The 21,604-nt window shown below is 43.8% G+C and overlaps 1 protein-coding gene across 6 annotated transcripts in view; it reads right to left on the bottom strand.

The window, feature by feature from the left end:
• The window catches only part of npr3 (natriuretic peptide receptor 3), a 125,679-nt gene that overhangs the window by 80,309 nt on the left and 23,766 nt on the right, over nucleotides 1-21,604 (bottom strand). For all 6 annotated transcript variants that reach the window (XM_068032516.1, XM_068032524.1, XM_068032533.1 and 3 more), the window contains exon 2: nucleotides 3,962-4,084. In XM_068032516.1, the coding sequence (XP_067888617.1) occupies nucleotides 3,962-4,084 (123 nt within the window). The remainder of the gene's footprint in view (nucleotides 1-3,961; nucleotides 4,085-21,604) is intronic.

Below are 21,604 nucleotides of genomic sequence, written 5' to 3'. Positions count from 1 at the left end.
TTTGAATCCCACCATGGCAGATGGTGAAATTTGAATTCAATTAATAAATCTGGAATTAAAAAGCTAGTCTAATGGTGACTTCAACTTAAACAAGGGCAATTACAGAGGTACGTAGAAAGAGTTGTCTAAGGCGGGCTGGGAAAATAGACGAAAGGGAAAGTCGGTAGATGAGCAGTGGCAGACTTTTAAGCAGATATTTCGTAACACTCAGCAAACATTTATTCTGGTCAGAAGGAAGGACTCAATGAGAACGATGAACCACCCATGGATAACAAAGGAAGTTAAGGAGAGTATCAAATCAAAAACAAGGCATACAATGCAGCGAAAGCTAGTGGTAGGCCAGAGGATTGGGAATTTTTTAGAAACCAGCAGCAGATGACGAAAAAACTAATAAAGAGGGAGAGAATTGATTATGAGAGTAAATTGGGAAGAAATATAAAAACAAACAGTGCTTCTACGGGTAGATAAAAAAGAAGAGAGTAGCTAAAGCAAGTCTGGGATCCTTGGAGGATGAGACTGGGGTATTAATAAAAGGGAATAGGGAACTGGCAGATAATTTAAACCAATATTTTGCATCGGTCTTCACGATGGAGGACACTATAAACATCCCAACAATAATAGATAAGCAACGTGTAAATGCGAGGGAGGAACTTGTAACAATCTCCATCACGAGGGAAAAGGTGCTTGACAAGCTGATGGGACTAAAGGCAGACAAGTCTCCAGGGCCTGATGGCCTGCATCCAAGGGTTTTAAAAGAAGTGGCTGCAGAGATAGTGCAGACATTGGTCATAATATACCAAAACTCAGTGGATTCCAGTAGGGTACCAGCGGATTGGAAAACCGCTAATGTGACGCCCCTATTCAAGAAAGGAGGGAGACAGAAAGCAGGAAACTATAGACCAGTTAGCTTAACATCTGTCATTGGGAAAATGCTAGAGTCCATTAATAAGGAAGAAATAGCAGGACATTTAGAAAAGCATAATGCAATCAAACAGAGTCAACATGGTTTTATGAAAGGGAAATCATGTTTGACCAATTTGTTAGAGTTCTTTGAGGATATAACAAGCAGAGTAGATAAAGGGAAACCAGTAGTTGTAGTATATTTGGATTTTCAGAAGGCGTTCGATAAGGTGCCACATAAAAGGTTATTGCACAAAATAAGAGCTCAGGGTATTGGGGATAATGTATTGGCATGGATTGAGGATTGGCTAACACACAGAAGGCAGAGAGTTGGGATTAATGGGTCTTTTTCAGGTTGGAAAGCCATAACTGGTGGGGTGTCACAAGGATCTGTCCTGGGGCTTCAACTATTTACTATTAATGACTTGGAGGAAGGGACAGAGTGTAGTGGATCCAAATTTGCTGACGATAGAAAAATAGGTGGGAAGGCATGTTGTGATGAGGACACAAAGAATCTGCAAAGGGATATAGATAGGTTAAGTGAGTGGGCAAAAACTTGGCAGATGGAGTTCAATGTGGGAAAGTGTGAGGTCATCCACTTTGGTAGGAAGAATAAAAAGGCAGATTATTATTTAGATGGAGAAAGACTGCAAAATGCAGCAGTACAGAAGGATCTGGGTGTTCTTGTACATGAAACACAAAAAGATAGCATGTAGGTGCAGCAAGTAATTCGGAACGCAATGGAATTTTGGCCTTTATTGCTAGGGGGTTAGAGTTTAAAAATAGGGAAGTCTTCTTACAACTGTACAGGGTGTTGGTGAGGCCACACCTGAAGTACTGCGTACAGTTTTGGTCCCCGTATTTAAGGAAGGATATACTAGCATTGGAGGCAGTTCGGAAAAGGTTCACTAGGCTGATTCCTGGGATGACGGGCTTGTCTTAACAAGAACAGCTAAACAGGTTAGGCCTTTATTCATTGGAGTTTAGAAGAATGAGAGGTGATCTTACTGAAACATGTAAGATTCTAAACGTTAACTCTGCTTCTCTTTCCACAGATGCTGCCAGACCTGCTGAGTGATTCCAGCATTTCTTGTTTTTGTTTCAGATTTCCAGCATCTGCAGTATTTTGCTTTTATATAAGATTCTAAGGGGGCTTGACAGGGTAGATGTTGAGAATATGCTTCCACTGGTAGGGGAAATCTCAAACTAGGGGACATAATTACAGAATAAGGGGTCACACACTTAAAACTGAGATGCGAAGAAATTTCTTCTCTCAGAAGGTGCCAAATCTCTGGAATTCTCTACCTCAGAGAGTGTGGAAGCTAGATCACTAAATGTATTTCAGGCGGAGGTAAATAGATTTTTGAAATCTTGGGGAGTCGAGGGTTATGCGCAGCAGGCCCGAAAGAGGAGTTGAGGCCTGGGACAGATCAGCCATGATCTTATTGAATGGCGGGGCAGGCTTGAGGGGATGAATGGCCTACTGCTGCTCCTATTTCTTATGTTCTTATGAAACCATTGTTGATTGTTGTAAAAATCCATCTGGTTCACTAAGGTCCTTTCGGGAAGGGAATCTGCAGTCCTTAACTGGTTTGGCCTACATGTGACTCCAGACCCATAGCAATGTGGTTGACTCTTAACTGCCCCTGAAATAGCCTTGCAAGCCATTCAGTTGCCCTCTGAAATGGCCTGGCAAATCACTCAGTTCAAGGGCAATTAGGGATGGGCAATAAATGCTGGCCTTGCCAGCAATGCCCACATCCCACGAACAAATAAAAACAATCCTGCATTTCATCAATTGCTCCTTGTACGAGTGGCAATTCTGCCAGTCGGTAGATCTGGATGGCTCTCACTCTTCTTTCTGCTTCTATTGGGAAGAGTAAGAATTGCACAGTCTTCCCGAACAGTGCATTAGTGATCGTCCCAATGCAGTGGTGAGGATCTGTGGAACTGTACTCCAGCATGACTCAGTATGTTCAGGAAACATTGTGGGGAGGTGAGGGTGCAGGGGGGAACCTGACTAATGTGACAAAGGTCACATGATCCTGTCTGGTAGGTGCCAGGCACAAAGAAATTCAAGGCAGTGACTGGCAGTAACCATATTATTCTCCTAGTGGAACTTATTCAGCCAGCTGCTAACACATTCCCCAATCATCTTCAGGCAGAGGCATAACTTTTGAGAGCGCTAATAGTCAGAACAGTCTAAGTAAAACCTGTTTAGTTTATAGACTAAAGTGAGCGGGTATGAGCATGTTGGGAAGAGATGCTTTCTGTGACACCTGATTCAAAGCCTCAAATCTAGCCTCTTCCATATTTTCATTCTCATCTTCTTCATAACCTACAAATAAGTGTATTCCCATTAAAATATCCATGTTTCCAATTTGGAGCAGAACTGTGACCAGAGATGCAAATAACTAGCAATAAAATTCCTCCCTGTCCTTTCAAATTACTGAATAAATTGAAATACAGCCAAAGTACCACCAGCCTTTAGCAGCAGCACATAAAATAATGTGATTTCTGCCTTAGTCGCACCTTTCTATAAGTCCTATTGTCACTTATATAAGTGTTGGTAATTATTTGGTGTTGGCCTGGGGCTAAGATTCGTGTAAGTGCATTGGAGGGGTTAGCTATACCCCCTTGACCTCATTTACACAAGATGGATTGGGTTCCCAGTGGACATTAAAGGACATGAGTACTTTCTTCTGGATAATTCAAGTGCAGAGTGTGGTTTGTGTGTGGTTTCAAAGACCCTATTTTTTACCCCAAAATGGGCGGCAGTTCGAGGGTAAATGTTGAGGAAGTTCAGATCCATGCATAAAGAAAGACCAATTGGACATTGGTCAGCACTCATACCGAGGTATTGATCTATGTTTTCAGAAGAATGGAGATGGAAACTGGGAATAAAAGAAAATGTGCACCGTAATTTTTTTATCATGAGTTGCATATCTTTGTAGACTCAGTGTTATATCACAATAAGGAGAATCATCAGAGTTGAAATAGTAATTCAAATCATTAACACTGTGGATAAAACAGTGGAATTCTTGGGAAAAAATATGATTACCATATAGGCTGCTGTTGAAAAGTTCAATGTTGAAGAATACATAGTCTCCATTGGTCATTCCCTGGCGGTGTGCTTCGAGCATGATTTTCCGGATGGTGTGACTACTTGCACACATAATCACAACTGAAGATAAAAAGTAAATCATCACTTTAGACAAGGGAAAGCACAAATGTAACATTGATACATCTTTCAAACAAGCATCTGATGAATTAATACCCCCCAATCCTCTGGAATCTGGAACACACTGCCTGAAGATGTGGTAGAGGCACTTGAAATGCCATAGCATACAAGGCTACAGGCCAAGCGCTGGAAAATGGGATTAAAATAGATAGGTGCTTGATGGCCGGCATGGACACGATGGGCCAAAGGGTCTGTTTCTGTGCTGCATAACTCTCTGACTTTATGACTCTGCTGACGATACTCATACTAGGATGCAGTTACACAGAAGCTCTCGCAAGTAACCTTTCTTCAAATGAAAATATTGACAGTGGTATTGACAAACTATTCAATCAAGGCTGCAATCACAACCAAGCCTGATCTTTTTCTCCTCTAATGTCTGTACATGCGCACTTTTCAGTGACGGTCACGGAATGTGACTGAAGGTCAGGTGCAAGTAACCAAACTTTTTTTCTCTCCTTAGCTTAAGGGACAGTATGGCCAAATGCCAGCTCAATTAAGATCAACAAACATAGCAAAGGTCAGGAATTGAACCTTAAATGCCTGGTCCACATGGCTTAGATTCATTGAAATTTCAGCACAAAAGGAGGACGTTCAATCCACTGTACATGTGCTAGCTTTACTTTGGAACTACTTACACTAATCCCATTTACCTATTCCACCCTCCAATATTTTTCTTTTCCAACAACAATAACTTGTATTTATATTGCACCTTTAATATAGCAAAATGTCCCAAAGCGCTTGACAGGAGCATTATAAAACAAAATTTGACATCAAGCCACATAAGGAGATATTAGAGCAGACGGCCAAAAGCTTAGCCAAAGAAGCAGGTTTTAAGGAGCGTCTTAAATGAAGAAAGTGAGGTAGAGAGGCAGAAAGGTTCAGGGAGAGAATTCCAGAGCTTAGGGCAGGGCAGTCGAAGGCCCGACCACCAATGATGCAGTGATTAAAATCAGGGATATGCAGAAGACCAGAATTGAAGGGGTTCAGAGATCATGGACAGTTGTAGGGCTGGAGGAGGTTACAGAGATAGGAAGGGGTGAGGAAACTGAAGGATCTGAACACAAGGATGAGAAATTTTAAATCAAGACATTGTTTAACTGCGAGCCAGTGAGAACAGGGGTGACGGGTGAACAAGATTTGTTGCAAGTTAGGATATGGGCAAATGAGTTTTCCCAACTGTCTACCCTCTGGACCTCCATTCCCAACAACATTTCAGCAGAAACTGATTTGCTCAACCACATCCTCTCCTCCATCTTTTATGCCCCAGTCCCTAATAAACCATCACTCTCTCTCACGCTGGCCATTCATCCTGGTATAGCTCTCATCTCTGCTCCCTTGAGTCCATCGGACACAGACTTGAAAGGATATGGCGGACAACTGGTTAACCATCCACCGTCGGATCTGGCTGGACCGCTTAAAACATGATGGGGTCCTGCTCTCGTCTACTAAAACTGCTCCCTATTCCAGGATTATCCTGGAATGCAAAGATAACCCCAGCTTCTTTCTCTACTGCAAACTGTCTTCTTAAACCCCTTTCCCCTGTCCCTTCCACCCTCACCTCCAACAATAAGTGTGAGGAGCTCATGGAGTTCTTTGTCACTAAGATTGAGACCATTCGATCAGCTGCCTCTGCCTCATCCCTCCCTTCCCCTAGTTCATTCACTTGCTCAAAACTTCATCTAATGCTCCCCACCCCCCACCCTAGCCCTAAACTTGTGTCTTTCTCTGGTTTCTCTCCTATCTCCCCTCAGGCCCTCTCTGAGCTCATCCTGTCCATGAAACCCACCTCCTGCTCCCTCAATCCTATTCCGACTAAACTGCTAACCACCCAATATTCCCTCCTGATTCTCATGTTAGCCGATATTGTAAATGGTTCTCTCAATTCAGGTGTTGACCCACGGAGCGGGGGAAAATAGAGTATGCGAGTAATCTTGTGGGGAACTTAAAAACTGACTGTAAAAGCTTCTATAAATATGTGAAAAGAAAAAGATTAGTGAAGACAAATATAGATCCCTTACAGTCAGAAACAGGGGAAGTTATAATGGGGAACGAAAAAATGGCAGAACAATGAAACACATACTTTGGTTCTGTCTTCACAAAGGAGGACACAAATAACCTCCCGGAAATGTTAGGGAACCAAGGGTCCAATGAGAGAGAGGAACTAAAGGAAATCAGTATTGGTAAAAAAATAGTGCTCGGGAAATTAATGGAGTAAAAGGCTGACAAATCCCCCCTGATAATCTACATTTCCAAGTGGCCTTGGAAATAGTGGATGCATTGGTGGTCATCTTCCAAAATTCTATAGTCTCTGGAGCAGTTCCTAGAGATTGGAGGGTGGCAAATGTAACCCCACTATTTAAAAAAGGAGGGAGAGAAAAAACAGGGAACTACAGACCAGTTAGCCTTACATCAGTAGAGGGGAAAATGTTAGAGTCTATTATGAAGGATGTGACAGCAGAACACCTGGAAAGCAAAATAGGATGGGCAAAGTCAGCATAGGTATACGAAAGGGAAATCATGCTTAACAAATCTACTGGAATTTTTGAGGATGTAACTAGTAGAATAGATAAGGGAGAACCAGTGGATGTGGTGTATTTGGATTTTCAGAAGGCTTTTGATAAGGTCCCACCTAAGAGGTTAGTGTGCAAAATTAAAGCTCATGGGATTTGGGGGTAATATGCTGGCATGGATTGAGAACTGGTTGACAGACTGGAAGCAGAGAGTAGGAATAAATGGGTCTTTTTCCAGGTGGCAGTGACTAGTGGGGTACCACAGGGATCAAAGCTTGTGCCCCAGCTATTCACAATATATATTAATGACTTGGGTGAGGAAACTAAACGTAACATTTCCAAGTTTGCAGACAACACAAAACTGGGGGGGAATGTGAGCTGTGAGGAGGATGCAAAGTAGCTCCAATGTGATTTGGACAAGTTGGGTGAGTATTCAAATGCATGGCAGATGCAGTACAATGTGGATAAATGTGAGGTTATCTACTTTGGTTGTAAAAACAGAAAGGCAGATTATTATCTGAAAGGTAATAGATTGGGAAAGGGGGAGGTGCAACGAGACCTGGGTGTCCTTGTACACCAGTCGCTGAAAGCAAGCATTCAGGTGCAGCAAGCAATTAGGAAGGCAAATGGTATGTTGGCCTTCATTGCAAGAGGATTTGAGTACAGGAGCAAGGACGTCTTACTGCAGTTATACAGGGCCTTGGTGAGACCACATCTGGAGTATTGTGTGCAGTTTTGGTCTCCTTATTTGAGGAAGGATGTTCTTGCCATGGAGGGAGTGCAAAGAAGATTTACTAGGCTGATTTCTGGGATGGCAGGTTTGACATAAGAGGAGAGATTGGGTCAACTAGGCCTATATTCATTTGAGTTTAGAAGAATGAGGGGGGATCTCATAGAAACCTATAAAATTCCAACAGGACTAGACAGGCTAAATGCAAGGAGGATGCTCCCAATGGCTGAGGAGTCCAGAACCAGAGGTCACAGTCTCAGGATACAGGGTATGCCATTTAGAATCAAGATGAGGAAAATTTTCTTCACTCGGAGGGTGGTGAACCTGTAGAATTCTTTACCCCAGAAGGCAGTGCAGGCCAAGTCATTAAATATATTCAAGAACGAGATAGATATATTTCTTAATGCCAAAGGGATCAAGGGATATGGGGAGAAAGCGGGAACAGAATATTGAATTCGACGATCAGCCATTATCTTTTTGAATGGCGAAGCAGACCCAAAGGGCCAAATGGCCTACTCATGCTCCTATTCTCTATGTTTCTATGTTTTACTCTCCTTTAAATCTGCCATCATTAACCCTCTCCTCAAAAAAACCCTTGATTCCACCATCCTTGCAAACTACCATCCCGTCTCCAACCTCCCTTTCTTCTTCAAATATGTTGCTGCCTCCCAAATCTGTTCCCATCTTTCCCAGAACTCCATGTTTGAATCTGTCCAATCAGATTTCTTCCCCTGCCACAGTACCAAATGAGCTCTTATCAAAGAAACAAATGACATCCTGTGTGACAGTGACAAAGGTAAACTTTCTTCCTCGTCCTTCTTTACATGGTTGACTACATCATCCTCCTCCAATGTCTTTCCACTGTCATCTAGCTGGGTGGGACTGCTCTCACCCAGTTCCATTCTTATCTATGTAATTGGAGCCAGAGAAACACTTGCAATGGCTTCTCTTCCTTCCCCCACACCATTACCTCTGGTGTCTCCCAAGGATCCTTCCTTGACCCACTGGTATTTCTCATCTACACGCTGCCCCTCGGTGACATCATCCAAAAACACAGCGTTAGTTTTCACCTGTACACTGACGATGTCCAGCTCTACCTCACCACCACCTCTCTCAACTCCTCCACCATTGCTAAATTATCAGACTGCTTATCCGACACATCCAGTACTGGATGAGCAGAAATTTCCTCCAATTAAATATTGGGAAGACTGAAGCCATTGTTTTTGTTTCCCACTCCAAACTCCATTCCCTTGCTACTGACTCCATCCATCTCCCTGGCAACATTCTGAGATTAAACCAGTCTGTTCACAACCTTAGTATCACATTTGACCCCGAGATGAGCCTCTAACCTCACATTCGAGCCATCGCTAAGACCGCCTATTTTCACCTCCTTAACATGTCCCGACTTCACCCCTGTCTCAGCTTTTCTACTGCTGAAACCCTCATTCATGCCTTTGTTACTTCTAGACTTGCCTATTCCAATGCACTCCTGGCTGGTCTCCCACATTCTACCCTCTGTAAACTTGAGGTTATCCAAAACTCTGCTGCCCATATCTTAACCCGCATCAAGTTCCATTCACCTATCACACCTGTGCTCGCTGACTTACATTGACTCTCAGTGAAACAAGGTCTTGATTTTAACATTCTCCTCCTTGTTTTCAAATCCCTCAAAGGCCTCTCCCCTCCCTATCTCTGTAATCTCCTCCAGCCACTCAACCCTCTGAGATCTCTGTGCTCTTATATTTCTGGCTTCTTGAGCATCCCCGATTTTAATCGCTCCACTATTGGTGGCCATGCCTTCAGCAGCCAAGGCTCCAAGCTCTGGAATTCTCTCCCTGAACGTCTTCGCCTCTCTACCTCACTTTCTTCCTTTAAGACACTCCTTAAAGTGTAACCTTTTGACAAAGCTTTTGGTCATCTGCCCTTATGTGACTCAGTGTCATATTTTTTTTTATAATGGTCCTGCGAAGTGCCTTGGGATGTTTTATTCTGTTCAAGGCACTATATAATTATAAGTTGTTGTTATTGTTGTATGACCTCAAGTTTACAAAGGGTGGAAGATGGGAGGCTGGTCAGGAGTGCGTTTTCAAACAACCTCTTAAATGTTTTAATTGACTTGCTTCAACAGCCACTTGTGGTAAAGCATTCCATACTCTATTAACCCTTTACATGAAAAAATAATTTTTACAATATCCTCATCTATGGTGCGAGTGGCAAATCTAACATTACATATTATACTTGTCAGTACACTTATCTAACCAAGGGAGGATACTGAAATAACTTCCAAACTCGTCCTTTTATGATTTCCCTTAAACGCTCTAATTTCAAATAAAGTATGTTTCATAACAAGACGAACCAAATGAAAAGTATGAACTACAATGATACATGTTTTGTGAATATTTTAGCATCTTTGGTATATGGAACCACGGAGTTTTTTGAAGAACACGAGCACCTCACTGAAAGACATCTTTATGGAAAGACTACTCACCAAAGTTTTGTTTCAGATAATGCATAAGAACATATATTTGAACTTATATATTTGGGTGGCACAGTAGCGTAGTGGTTAGCACCGCAGCCTCACAGCTCCAGCGACCTGGGTTCAATTCTGGGTACTGCCTGTGAGGAGTTTGCAAGTTCTCCCTGTGACCATGTGGGTTTTTTCCGGGTGCTCCGGTTTCCTCCCACAGCCAAAGACTTGCAGGTTGATAGGTAAATTGGCCATTATAAATTGCCCCTAGTATAGGCTCAGCATAGTGGGGAAAGTCTTTGCTCGAGTCGCTCTGAACAGGCTCCAGAAGCTGGCCGAGCGCGTCTACCCTGAGGCACAGTGTGGCTTTCGTGCAGAGAGATCGACTATTGACATGCTGTTCTCCCTTCGTCAGATACAGGAGAAATGCCGTGAACAACAGATGCCCCTCTACATTGCTTTCATTGATCTCACCAAAGCCTTTGACCTCGTCAGCAGACATGGTCTCTTCAGACTACTAGAAAAGATCGGATGTCCACCAAAGCTACTAAGTATCATCACCTCATTCCATGACAATATGAAAGGCACAATTCAACATGGTGGCTCCTCATCAGAGCCCTTTCCTATCCTGAGTGGTGTGAAACAGGGCTGTGTTCTCGCACCCACACTTTTTGGGATTTTCTTCTCCCTGCTGCTTTCACATGCGTTCAAATCCTCTGAAGAAGGAATTTTCCTCCACACAAGATCAGGGGGCAGGTTGTTCAACCTTGCCCGTCTAAGAGCGAAGTCCAAAGTACGGAAAGTCCTCATCAGAGAACTCCTCTTTGCTGACGATGCTGCTTTAACATCTCACACTGAAGAATGCCTGCAGAGTCTCATCGACAGGTTTGCGTCTGCCTGCAATGAATTTGGCCTAACCATCAGCCTCAAGAAAACGAACATCATGGGGCAGGATGTCAGAAATGCTCCATCCATCAATATTGGCGACCACGCTCTGGAAGTGGTTCAAGAGTTCACCTACCTAGGCTCAACTATCACCAGTAACCTGTCTCTAGATGCAGAAATCAACAAGCGCATGGGTAAGGCTTCCACTGCTATGTTCAGACTGGCCAAGAGAGTGTGGGAAAATGGCGCACTGACACGGAACACAAAAGTCCGAGTGTATCAGGCCTGTGTCCTCAGTACCTTGCTCTACGGCAGCGAGGCCTGGACAACGTATGCCAGCCAAGAGCGACGTCTCAATTCATTCCATCTTCGCTGCCTTCGGAGAATACTTGGCATCAGGTGGCAGGACTATATCTCCAACACAGAAGTCCTTGAAGCGGCCAACATCCCCAGCTTATACACACTACTGAGTCAGCGGCGCTTGAGATGGCTTGGCCATGTGAGCCGCATGGAAGATGGCAGGATCCCCAAAGACACATTGTACAGCGAGCTCGCCACTGGTATCAGACCCACCGGCCGTCCATGTCTCCGTTATAAAGACGTCTGCAAACGCGACATGAAATCGTGTGACATTGATCACAAGTCGTGGGAGTCAGTTGCCAGCATTCGCCAGAGCTGGCGGGCAGCCATAAAGACAGGGCTAAATTGTGGCGAGTCGAAGAGACTTAGTAGTTGGCAGGAAAAAAGACAGAGGCGCAAGGGGAGAGCCAACTGCGCAACAGCCCCAACAAACAAATTTCTCTGCAGCACCTGTGGAAGAGCCTGTCACTCCAGAATTGGCCTTTATAGCCACTCCAGGCGCTGCTTCACAAACCACTGACCACCTCCAGGCGCGTATCCATTGTCTCTCGAGATAAGGAGGCCCAAAAGAAAGAAGTATAGGTAGGGGAAGGTGGGGATGTGGTAGGAATGTAGGATTAGTATAAATGGGTGGTTGATGGTCGGCACAGACTCGGTGGGCCGAAGGGCCTGTTTCAGTGCAGTATCTCTAAATAAATAAAACATAAAAGCAATAAACTAGGAGAGGCCATTCAACTCATCATACCGGATCCTTCCACAAACTGGGTGCATCCTATTTTATCATGGACTGCTTTCTGTGTTACTAAGGGGAAACTCAACCTAAATAAACCCTGACGCCCAAAGATAATCAAGCAAAATTTCACATTCATCCATCCTCATATCCATCATGATCCATTACTCCTGCTGTGCTCCAGACAACCTTTGAACTAAACTCCAAACCAGATCACACTGAACTAATTTCAAATGAAATGGAATTATTTTCACAAGTGTGCACTTTCAGAAAATGGGACTAATTCTAGGATCTTGTGTTATGAGTGTGCGTTATGTACAAAAATAAAGTATATATTCTGTATATTTATCATTGTTATCACTGCTTCATTTGTTTGCAAAACACCAGATCTAATGTAGATTTGAGCTACAGAAAGAAAGACTTGCACATACACAGTGTCTCTCACAACCTCAGGACATCCCAAAGTGCTTCATAGTCAATGAAGTACCTTCTGAAGTATCATCACTGTTGTATTTTGGAAATGTGAAACATAGGATCAGGAAAACACATTAAACAACAACACATTTTGGGACAGCTGACATCAGGAAAGGCAAGCGATCAACACAAGCTCTTTCCTTTAATACAACACAAATGAAGCACTACTGGTCTGGTCCCTTCCCTGTCTCCCTAGTTGTAAGGTACAAATTTGTATCACCTCTTATATGGTGCAACCCTCGCACAATAATAACAACTTATATTTACATAGTAACCTTTGCATTTAAAAGATATCCCAAAGGACTTTGTAGATCAGTTAAGCGAAAATTGATACAAAGTTATCAGGGGCAAAGTCACAAGAGGGCGACTGGTCTCCTGTGCTGTACGATTTAATTGAGTGGAAAGAAGGAAAATAGAATGGATTTAATACATTGAGCTAGAAAAAAATTGAAAACAAGTGTGTTAGAGCTTTGATAGCAAGGAAAGGGAAGGAAAGGTGGAGCTATTTTAGAAGGGAGTTTCAGAAGGCAGGGGGCAATTGCCAATTCAAAGAACAATTCTCAATAATGGAGCAAAAATGGCAATGAGAAATCCAGTGTTAGGGAGCAAAATGGTAAAGCAGGGAACATAAGGCTGAAGGAGTTTTCTTTAATTCATTCATGGGATGTGGGCATCATTGGCAAGGCCAGCATTTATTGTTCATCCCTAATTGCCCTTGAGAAGGTGGTGGTGAACCGCCTTCTTGAGCTGTTGCAGTCCATGTGGTGTAGGCATACCCACAGTACTGTTAGGAAGGGAGTTCAAAGATTTTGGCCCAGCAACAGTGAAGGGATGGCGATGTATTTCCAAGTCAGGATGGTGTTTGACTTGGAGGGAAATTTGCAGGTGGTGGTGTTCCCATGCATCTGCTACCCTTGTTCCTCTAGGTGTTAGAAGTTGTAGGTTTGGAAGGTCCTGTTGAAGGAGCCTTGGCAAGTTGCTGCAGTGCATCTGTCGATGGTACACACTACTACCACTGCGAGGTGGTGGAGGGAGTGAATTTGTAAGATGATGGATGGGGCGTCCATCAAGCCGGTTGCTTTGTCCTGGATGGTATCGGCTTCTTGAGTGTTGTTGGAGCTCCACCTGTGACGACCAGGTTAGAAAGGTGTCAAGAGGTCCCTCTCACCCTTCACCTAGTCTTATTGTAACAGGGCTTAATTTTAAACACACCATGTTTTGAGCTCCCCCTTGATGAATCCTTGTTCACCACTTTTCAATTAAAAGGCAAAGAAACAAGCACAAACAGGCTTTCTTATGTTTAAAGAAGAAAAGTGAAATTTATTAAAACTTAATCTTTAACTCTAAATCAGTTAACAACTACGGATGCACGACGCGCCCACGCTAGCATGCATACATGATACACACAAGCAGATAAAGGGGAACCGATGGATGCATTGTACTTAGATTTCCAGAAGGCATTTGATAAGGCGCCACATCAAAGGTTATTGCAGAAAATAAAAGCTCATGGTGTAGGGGATAACATATTAGCATGGGTAGAAGATTGGTTAGCTAACAGGAAACAGAGAATAGGCATAAATGGGTCATTTTCTGGTTGACACGATGTAACGAGTGGTGTGCCACAGGGATCTGTGCTGGGGCCTCAACTTTCTACAATTTACATACGACCTAGATGAAGGAACCGAAGGTATGGTTGCTAAATTTGTTGATGACACAAAGATAGGTAGGAAAGTAAGTTGTGAAAAGGACACAAGGAGACTACAAAGGTTAAGTGAGTGGGCAAAGACCTGGCAAATGGAGTATAATGTGGGAAAGTGTGAAATTGTCCACTTTGGCAGGAAGAATAAAAAAGAAGCATATTATCTAAATGGTGATTGCAGAGCTCTGAGATGCAGAGGGATCTGGGTGTCCTGGTGCATGACTTGCAAAAGGTTAGTATGCAGGTACAGCACGTAATTAGGAAAGCTAATGGAATGTTATCGTTTGTCACGCGGGGAATTGAATACAAAAGTAGGGAGGTTATGCTTCAACTATACAGAGCATTGGTAGACCACATCTGTACCACTACTGGTACAGTACTGGTCTCCTTATTTAAGGAAGGCTGTAAATGCGTTGCAGGCAATTCAGAGAAGGTTTACTAGACTAATACCTGGAATGGGCGGGCTGTCTTATGAGGAAAGATTGGACAGGCTAGGCTTGTATCTGCTGTAATTTAGAAGAGTAAGAGGTGACTTGACTGAAACGTATAAGATCCTGGGGGGTCTTGACAGGATGGATATTTTTCCTGTGTGAGAATCTAGAACTAAGGGTCACTGTTCAAAGATAAGGGGTCGTCCATTTAAGACAGAGATGAGGAGAATATTTTTCTCCCAGAGGGTCGTGAGTCTTTGGAATTCTCTTCCACAGCATATTTAACTCCCTCAAAGAACTCCAATAAATTGTTTAAACATGATTTCCCTTTCACAAAACCATGTTGACTCGGTCTGATTACCTTGAATTTTTCTAAATGCCCAGCTATAACATCTTTAATAATAGCTTCTAACATTTTCCCTAAGACAGATGTTAAGCTAACTGGCCTATAGTTTCCTGCTTTCTGTCTCCCTCTCTTTTTGAATAAAGGAGTTTAAATTCGCTATTTTCCAATCTAACAGAACCTTCCCCAAATCTAGGGAATTTTGGAAAATTAAAACTAACGCATCAACTATCTCACTAGCCACTTCTTTTAACATCCTAGGATAAAGTCCATCAGGGCCCATGGACTTGTCAGTCCGCAGCTCTAACCATTTGTTCAGTACCACTTCCCTGGTGATTGTAATTTTCTTGAGTCCCTCCCTCCCTTCCATTTTCTGACCTACAGCTAGTACTGGGATGTTACTTGTATCCTCAATAGTGAAGACTGATGCAAAATATCTGTTCAATTCATCTGCCATCTCCTTATTGTCCATTATTAATTCCCCAGACTCACTTTTTATAGGACCAACACTCACTTTGTTAACAATTCTTTTTTAATTATCTATAGAAGCTCTTACTATCTGTCTTTATACGTGTTGCTTGCGATGGCTGGATATAATCCTAGCAGTGGCGACCGTTATCAGTGGCGCTGCTAGGACTAGGAGCTGCCGGCCCGCTGATCAACTGGCAGCTCCATTAGGCAGGACTTCCTGTCTCAAGGAGGTGGAAGGCCCACCCAAGACCAATTAAGGGCCCGGGAGCGAAAAATCCCAGCTTGGCTCCCCAGGCCCAGCAGAGGCAGGCTCACCCCCGGCTTTTCGCCGGTGGGCAGGACATCCCGCCCAGCGAAAAATTCCAACCATTATCTTTGTTTTTCTCTCTCCACAGATGCTGTCAAACCTGCTGATCATTTGCAGAATTTTCTGTGTTTATTTCGAAAGAGATTTAACTGTTTAATATGTGGAAGGAATGACATAGGAATTTTTTTCCATTAAAATCAGTAATCATTTAGCAGACAATCATCAAACCTCTTGCTGACACTCAGAAACAGGTCCAATATATTACACAATCTTTCCAATGTACTATAAATGTAAGAAAATATATTGTTATTGCTTTGGCCTTAAAATCATTGCATTAACGGGGAGAGAAGCAAGTTGCTGTTTTTACCTATGTTTGCACTATTTCTTAATATTAAGGTTAAATTTCATTATCACAGTTCTTAACATACTCAATTGTACGAGTGTGTTGGGGGTGGTTGGGGCTTCGGGGGCAGCCCTCCGTGGGGCACAGAGTGCCTGATCAGGAGGCCCCCCCCCACCCCCCCCACAGACCACATGAAGGCTGCTTGGTTTTACCAGGCAGGGTTCTTGAGGCTTTTGCTGTCCAGCCACCAAGAGTAAAATACCCGCGGTGGCAGGAGTAGGACGTTAACTGCCAGTCAATTGGTCACTTAAGGACCTTGATTGGCTTGCGCGGGCAGGCTGTTTCTCCGTTTCTCGCCACTGACCCCCCCCCCCCCCCCCCCCCCCCCACCCCCGGCACCATGTAAATTGCAGTGGGGGCAGGAGAAGGTCAGAAACAACCCCCTCCCCAACCTCAATTTTGCGCCCCACCACCAGCCCACTCGTTTGGGGGCCATAAAATTCCAGCCGGAACTGGTAAAAGTTAGAAATGTAACAGGTTTTAAGTAGGCCAAATTGGGGAGGATGGAAAAAGAATGAAAGGGAAGGTCAATGATAGGGCAGAGGGCAGGAGAGATTTTTTTTCCCCTATTCGTTTGAACTGAGTGGTTTGCTCAGCCATTTAAGAGTCAACCACATTGTTGTGGGTCTGGAGTCACATGTAGGCCCGAGCAGGTAAGGATGCCAGATTTCCTTCCCAAAAGGACATTAGTGAACCAAATAGGTTTTTACAACAATGGACAATGGTTTCATAGCCACCATTAGACTAACTTTTAATTCCAGATTTTTATTAATTGCATTCAAATTTCACCATCTGTCATGGTGGGATTCAAACCCATGTTACCAGAGCTTTAGCCTAGGCCTCTGGATTGCTCGTCCAGTGACATTACCACTACGCCACTACTTCTCCATAAATAACAAAAGAGTTGGCATGGCAGAGCCAAAGAGAGTAGTAATGGGGCAAGTAAAGAAACAAAAGATGCATCCAGAGGAGCTGTCAACGGCAGAATAATGAACAGCCTTCATCCAAAAACAAAAACAAGAAAAAAACAAGATTAAAGCCAAAATATGCAAAGAAAAGGAATCAAAATGAGGGTAGAGATTAAGGTCTGAAATTGCTGAACTCAATGTTAAGTGCAGGAGGCTGTAAAGTGCCTAATCAAAGATGAGGTGCTGCGCCTTGAGTAAAAGCAAAATACTGTGGATGCTGGAATTCTGAAATAAAAACAGAAAGTGCTGGAATTACTCAATAGGTCTGGGCAGCATCTGTGGAGACAGCAACAGTAAATACAGTATATTAGATTGAAATAAGTACACGTAAATCACTGTTTCATCTGGAAGAAGCGCTTGGAGCCTTGGATAGTGAGGAGAGAGAAGGTAAAAGGGCAGGTGTTGCATCTCCTGTGCTTGCATGGTAAGGTGCCATGGGAAGGGAATGGGGTATTGTGGGTGATAGAGCAGTGGACCAGGGTGTTGTGCAGCCAATGATCCCTTCAGATGCTTAAGGAGGTGAAGGGAAGATGTGTTTGGTGGCGGCAATACACTGGAGCTGGCGCTCTCTTCAGATTTTGTCGACGTAAAATTAAAACCGATTTATTGTATTGAACGGTCAAATTAAATATCAGTTATTTAATTAAGCTTCCTGTCAAAAGCAATACTATCTGCAAACACATGGGGTGCAATCTAGAAAGATTCCATTCAATTCTTAGAAATCATTCTACATGAACAGGTTAAAGGGTCTTGTAATCCTAGCAGTATCACACATGAACACTAATAAAATTAGTGATTTGTTGCAATAACCTAATCAGTGAAATGCATTTTGATCATCTGAGGTTTTGTAGGTGCTATATAAACGCAGGTTTTTTCTTTCTTTGCTGATCTTCAGTCATTGAACACATTTGCCTAGCCTCTCATAATCATTTGCCCAAACACATTGTTACTTACACATGTCAGTGCTTTTTATTACTTTGTGTATTCAGCTGATGGCCAACAATTGACTTGCCAATTCTCTACAGTTGGTTTTCAGGCCATTCATGTTCCATGGATAAATTTACTGCCCATCCCTAATTGCCCTTGAACCGAGTAGCTTGCTAGGCCATTTCAGAGGGCAAGTAAGAGTCAACAACATTGCTGTGGGTCTCGAGTCACATGTAGGCCAGACCATGTAAGGATAGCAGATTTCCTTCTCTAAAGGACATTAGTGAACCAATTGGGTTTTTACAACAATTGACAATGATTTCATGGTCACCATTAGATGAGCTTTTAATTCCAGACTTATTAATTGAATTCAAATGTCACCATCTGCTGTGGTGGGATTCGAACCCATGTCCCCAGAGCATTAACCTGGGTTCTGGATTAGCGACATTACCGCTACATCACCGCTTCCCCATGTTTTAATCCCGACTGTCAGTATGAGGGAGTCACAACATTAAGTCTGAAGGCGAGCTTTTCCCTTCAAGGGCATGAAAGTTCATCAGAGAAAAAATGTTACCATTAAAAAAAAGTGAAATACATGATTGCAATATAGTTTAGAGAACAATCATATATTTAACATTTAAGGGTAATCCTACTCAAGTTTCCAGTATTCCTGGATCCTTAGATTTTGTTAGAATCAGCCAAATAAGAACAAGTCTACTCATCAACAAACCTTCAATGTTAAATATAGTGCTATGGGAAAGACACAGAATCTTTCCAAGACTAGTGCTCCAAATGTCCCTCCAACAGCTAAGTCTGCTTGTAGCAGTGGTGCATACAAAGGTAGCCATATTATGTCATCTCTTCGATCAATATTATAGTGCTTTACTTGGAGCAAATGAAACCCAAGTACTACCTGGATATTATATCTGAACACTGGCTTTTGTAGTATGGTTATGTTTTAAAAACTGTAATCTTTAAATCAGAGTAACATGGACATTCAGAGGAGACAAGTGACCTCACACCATTTCTGCCCAGAGAGAAGCCAGGGAGTTTTTTTTATTTGTTCATTCATGGAATGTGGGCATCGCTGGCTGGGCTAGCACTTATTGCCCATCCCTAATTGCCCCTGAGAAGGTAGTGGTGAGCTGCCTTCTTGAACTACTGCAGTCCTTGCAGTGTAAGTACACCAACAGTGCTGTTAGGAAGGTAGTTCCAGGATTTTGACCCAGTGAGTGAAGGAACGGCGATATAGTTCCAAGTCAGGATGGTATGTGGCTTGGAGGGCAACTTGCAGGTGGTGGTGTTCCCATGCATCTGCAGCCCTTGTCCTTCTAGGTGGTAGAGGTCATGGGTTTGGAAGGTGCTGGCGAAGGAGCCTTGGTGCACTGCTGCAGTGCATCTTGGATATGGTACACATTGCTGCCACTGTGCATCGGTGGGAGGGAGTGAACGTTGAAGGTGGTGGATGGGGTGCCAAACAAGCAGGCTGCTTTGTCCTGGATGGTGTAAATTTTCTTGAGTGTTGTTAGAGCTGCACCCATCCAGGCAAGTGGAAAATATTCCATCACACTCCTGACTTTTGCCTTGTAGATGGTGAACAAGCAATGGGGAGACAGGAGGTGAGTTACTCGCCAGAGAATTTTCCCAGCCTCTGAACTGCTCTTGTAGCCACAGCATTTATGTGGCTGGTCCAGTTCAGTTTCTGGTCAATGGTAACCCCCAGGATGTTGACAGTGGAAATGGTTAGGTTCTCTCTTGTTTGAGATGGTCATCGATTGGCACTTGTGTGGCGCGAAATGTTACTTGCCACTTATCAGCCCAAGCCTGGTTGTTGTCCAGGTCTTGCTGCATCTGGACATGGGCTGCTTCAATATCTGTGCATTCATCAGTGAACATCCCCTCTCTGACCTGATGATGGACGGAAGGTCATTGATGAAGTAGCTGAATCGGCCTAGGACACTACCGTGAGGCACTCCTGCATTGATGTCCTGGAACTGAGATGATTGACCTCCAACTACCACAACCATCTTCCTTTGGGCTAGGTATGACTCTGACAGCGGAGAGTTTTCCACCTGATTCTCATTGACTCCAGTTTTGTTAGGGCTCCTTGATACCACACTCAGTCAAATGCTGCCTTGATGTCAAGGGAAGTCACTCTCACCTTGCCTCTGGATTCCGCTCTTCTGTCCACGTTTGGACCAAAGCTGTAATGAGGCCAGGAGCTGAGTGGCCCTGGTGGACCCCAAACTGAGCGTCAGTGAGCAGGTTATGCTAAGCAAGTGACGCTTGATAGTACTATCGACGACCCCTTCCATCACTTTGCTAATGATTGAGAGTAGACTGATGGGGCGAAAATTGGACGGGTTGGATTTGTCCTGCTTTTTGTGCACAGGACGTACCTGGGCAATTTTCCACATTGCCGGGTAGCTGCCAGTGTTGCAGCTGTACTGTACAGCTGTAGCTGTACTGTAGCCTGTCACTCCAGAATTGGCCTTTATAGCCACTCCAGGCGCTGCTTCACAAACCACTGACCACCTCCAGGTGCGTATCCATTGTCTCTCGAGATAAGGAGGCCCAAAAGAAAGAAGCTGTACTGGAACAGCTTGGCCAGGGCCCCGACTACAGTTCTGGAGCACAAGTCTTCAGTACTATTGCCAAAATGTTGTCAGGGCCCATAGTCTTTGCAGTATCCAGTTTCAGCCGTTTCTTGCTATTACGTGCAGTGAATCGGATTAGCTGAAGTCTGGTATCTGTGATGTTGGGGACCTCAGGAAGAGGCCGAGATGGATCACTGACTTGGCACTTCTGGCTGTAGATGGATGCAAATGCTTCAGCCTTGTTGTTGCACTGATGTGCTGGGCTCCGCCATCGTTGAGGATGGGATATTTGTGGAGCCACCTCCTCCTGTTAGTTGTTTGGTTGTCCACCATCATTCACAACTGGATGTGGCAAGATTGCAGAGCTTAGATCTGATTCAAAAGTTGTGGAATCGCTTAGCCCTGTCTACCATGCTGTTTGGCATGCACATAGTCCTGTGTTGTAGCTTCACCAGGCTGACACCTCATTTTTAGGTATGCCTGTTGCTGCTCCTGGCCTGCCCTCCTGCACTCTTCATTGAACCAGGGTTGGTCCCCTGGCTTGATGGTACTTGTAGAGTGGGGGATATGCTGGCCAGGAGGTTACAGATAGTGGCTGAATATAATTCTGCTGTTGCTGATGGCCCACAGCGCTCATGGATATCCAGTTTTGAGTTGCTAGTTCTGTTCAAAATCTATCCCATTTAGCACGGTGGTATTGCCACACAACAGGTGCAGCAAGCAATTAGTAAGGCGAATGGTATGTTGGCCTTCATTGCAAGAGGATTTGAGTATAGGATCAAAGACGTCTTACTGCAGTTATACGGGGCTTTTGTGAGACCACATCTGGAGTACTGTGTGCAGTTTTGATCTCCTTATCTGAGGAAGGATGTTCTTGCCATGGAGGGAGTGCAAAGAAGATTTACTAGGCTGATTCCTGGGATGGCAGGATTGACGTAAGAGGAGAGATTGGGTCAACTAGGCCTATATTCACTAGAGTTCAGAAGAATGAGAGGGGATCTCATAGAACCCTATAAAATTCCAACAGGACTAGACAGGTTAGATGCAGGGAGGATGTTCCCGATGGCTGGGAAGTCCAGAACCAGAGGTCACAGTCTCAGGATACAGGGTATGCCATTTACAACCAAAATGAAGGGCAATCTCTTCACTCAGAGGCTGGTG

Source organism: Heterodontus francisci, chromosome 1, assembly GCF_036365525.1.
Source record: "Heterodontus francisci isolate sHetFra1 chromosome 1, sHetFra1.hap1, whole genome shotgun sequence".
In the NCBI taxonomy this organism is placed as follows: domain Eukaryota; kingdom Metazoa; phylum Chordata; class Chondrichthyes; order Heterodontiformes; family Heterodontidae; genus Heterodontus; species Heterodontus francisci.
The sequence above is the reverse complement of the archived record's forward strand: the minus strand, read 5'-3'. Positions and strand labels throughout refer to the sequence as shown.